General features: G+C 47.9%; 1 protein-coding gene across 1 annotated transcript; it reads left to right on the top strand.

Moving 5' to 3' along the window:
* The first annotated feature begins 303 nt into the window (after positions 1-303).
* On the top strand, positions 304-1,787 carry LOC104589399 (putative F-box protein At2g36090). The gene has a single exon (XM_010247716.3). It carries the CDS (start codon positions 501-503, stop codon positions 1,536-1,538), a length of 1,038 nt encoding a protein of 345 aa, XP_010246018.1. The 5' UTR covers positions 304-500; the 3' UTR covers positions 1,539-1,787.

The following is a 1,787-nucleotide window of genomic DNA, read 5'->3' as shown; positions in this document are numbered from 1 at the left end:
ATATAGGATGGTTCGATTAATCACCGGTTGTATTAGGTTAATTGATAACCGAATCGAAATCGAACCGATTGAATTGATTAACGGAATTTTTCGATGCGGTTCGGATCGGCGGTTTATGATCGTAAATTCGTAATTTACGAATATTGCGAGAACACGCCTCCATTTTAAAATATAATTTCTCAAGCCACCGTCCACGTGCTCGGACTTCCTTCTTATTAACCGACAATTTACCTTCAATCCCTCGATGCTGACTTCAAATTTCAAAAAAATATATCAATCATTCAATCCATTTAGGACATTAACTGAAAAACCCAAAAAAGGGCCCCTATTTGTAATAACTGAAAATTAGTGCCCTTCAGAAAATTAAAAGTTATTGCATTTTTTATTGGATATTTTAATGAAGGACCCCAACCACTATATAAACTCACTCTGGCCCCTCCTTTCCTGTGCTACGACAAACAGCTTTCTAGCTGCAGGGAACGTACTCTGCTCCACTTCGAATGGCGATTTCCGCCTGTAAATCATCAGCAAAGACAATGACGACCGACGAGAAAGAATGCGGAGCCACCACAACAATCTCCGCCCTCCACCCCGACGTTGTTCAGGCGCACATACTCACCCGCCTTGACGGTCCGTCCCTCGCCTCCGTCTGCTGTGCGTCTTCTCAATTACACGCTCTCTCCAATGACGAAAGCCTCTGGAGAGACATGTGCCACTCAACGTGGCCTTCTACAGACACCCCACGCATCCGTGACATTGTCTCCAGCTTCCCGGCCGGCGCCCGCTCTTTCTTCTCCGACTCTTTCTCTCTGCTAGTCTCCCCGCATGACCAAGCACCACCGTCGAATCTCAATCCTCCGGTTTCCCCTCCTGAGATAATCTCCGCTGTGGATATTCATTACCGAGGCAACCTTCTATTCTCCAAGGCTCACGAGACAGAGACGCTATCCGGCTGGTTCCGGTGCTCGCCGTTCCGCGTCGACCTTCTCGACCCGAAAGAAGTTGTTCCCACACCAATAACAATCAGCGACGGCACGTGCCAGGACCTCGCGGAAAACCTGAAGCTGAGCTGGATCGTGATCGACGCCACCGGGCGGCGAGCGGCGAACCTTTCGAGCTGGAGGCCGGTCTCGGTGCAGCGGCACTGGCTGTCGAGGGAGATACACGCCCGGTTCGCGACGATCCTGGCTGGAGATCGGGGGTCGACGGAATTCGTGCAGTGCGGGATAGTCGTAACCTGTGGAGGATGCGAAGGAGGGGAGATGCAGATGAGGGAGGTGAGCTTGCAGGTGGAGGACATGGATGGAACAAACTTGAACGGGAAGGACAGTTTGGTAATTATGCAGAGAGCGATGCAGAGGGGAGAGAGAAAGAAGGGAAGGAAAGGGGAAGGGAAAGAGAGATACGAGGAGTTGTTGAGAAGGAAGGCAGAGAGGAAAGAAAGGAAGCTGAGACGCGAAGGGCGGTTGGATTCGATGTGTATGGCTTTTTCCGTCTTGTTCTTCGCCTCCGTTTGGATGCTTTGCTTGTTCCGGTAAAATCAGCTTTTGTTATTATTATTACTTTTTTTTTTTTTTTTACTTTTTAACTTTGGAGGAGGGGGTATTGATTGTACGGTTAAAGGGTTAGTTATTACAGTTAAAAAGCCGAAGAAAGAGGCAAAGAGCAGAGCCAAAATAAAGGGGACGAAAGAAAACCGGCCATCTCCTGTCCCCAAATAACTTGGTTACTTGTACAGTGAAACTATGAATAAATATTGATATTTAATTTTATGTTGGAAGTTGAAA

Source organism: Nelumbo nucifera, chromosome 6 (genome assembly GCF_055504915.1).
Source record: "Nelumbo nucifera cultivar China Antique chromosome 6, China Antique-T2T, whole genome shotgun sequence".
Lineage (NCBI taxonomy): Eukaryota > Viridiplantae > Streptophyta > Magnoliopsida > Proteales > Nelumbonaceae > Nelumbo > Nelumbo nucifera.
This window is presented reverse-complemented; position numbering and strand designations above follow the sequence as displayed.

Coding starts and splice junctions, on each gene's coding strand:
- LOC104589399 (XM_010247716.3), top strand. CDS start 501: ATGGCGATTTCCGCCTGTAAATCATCAGCAAAGACAATGACGACCGAC.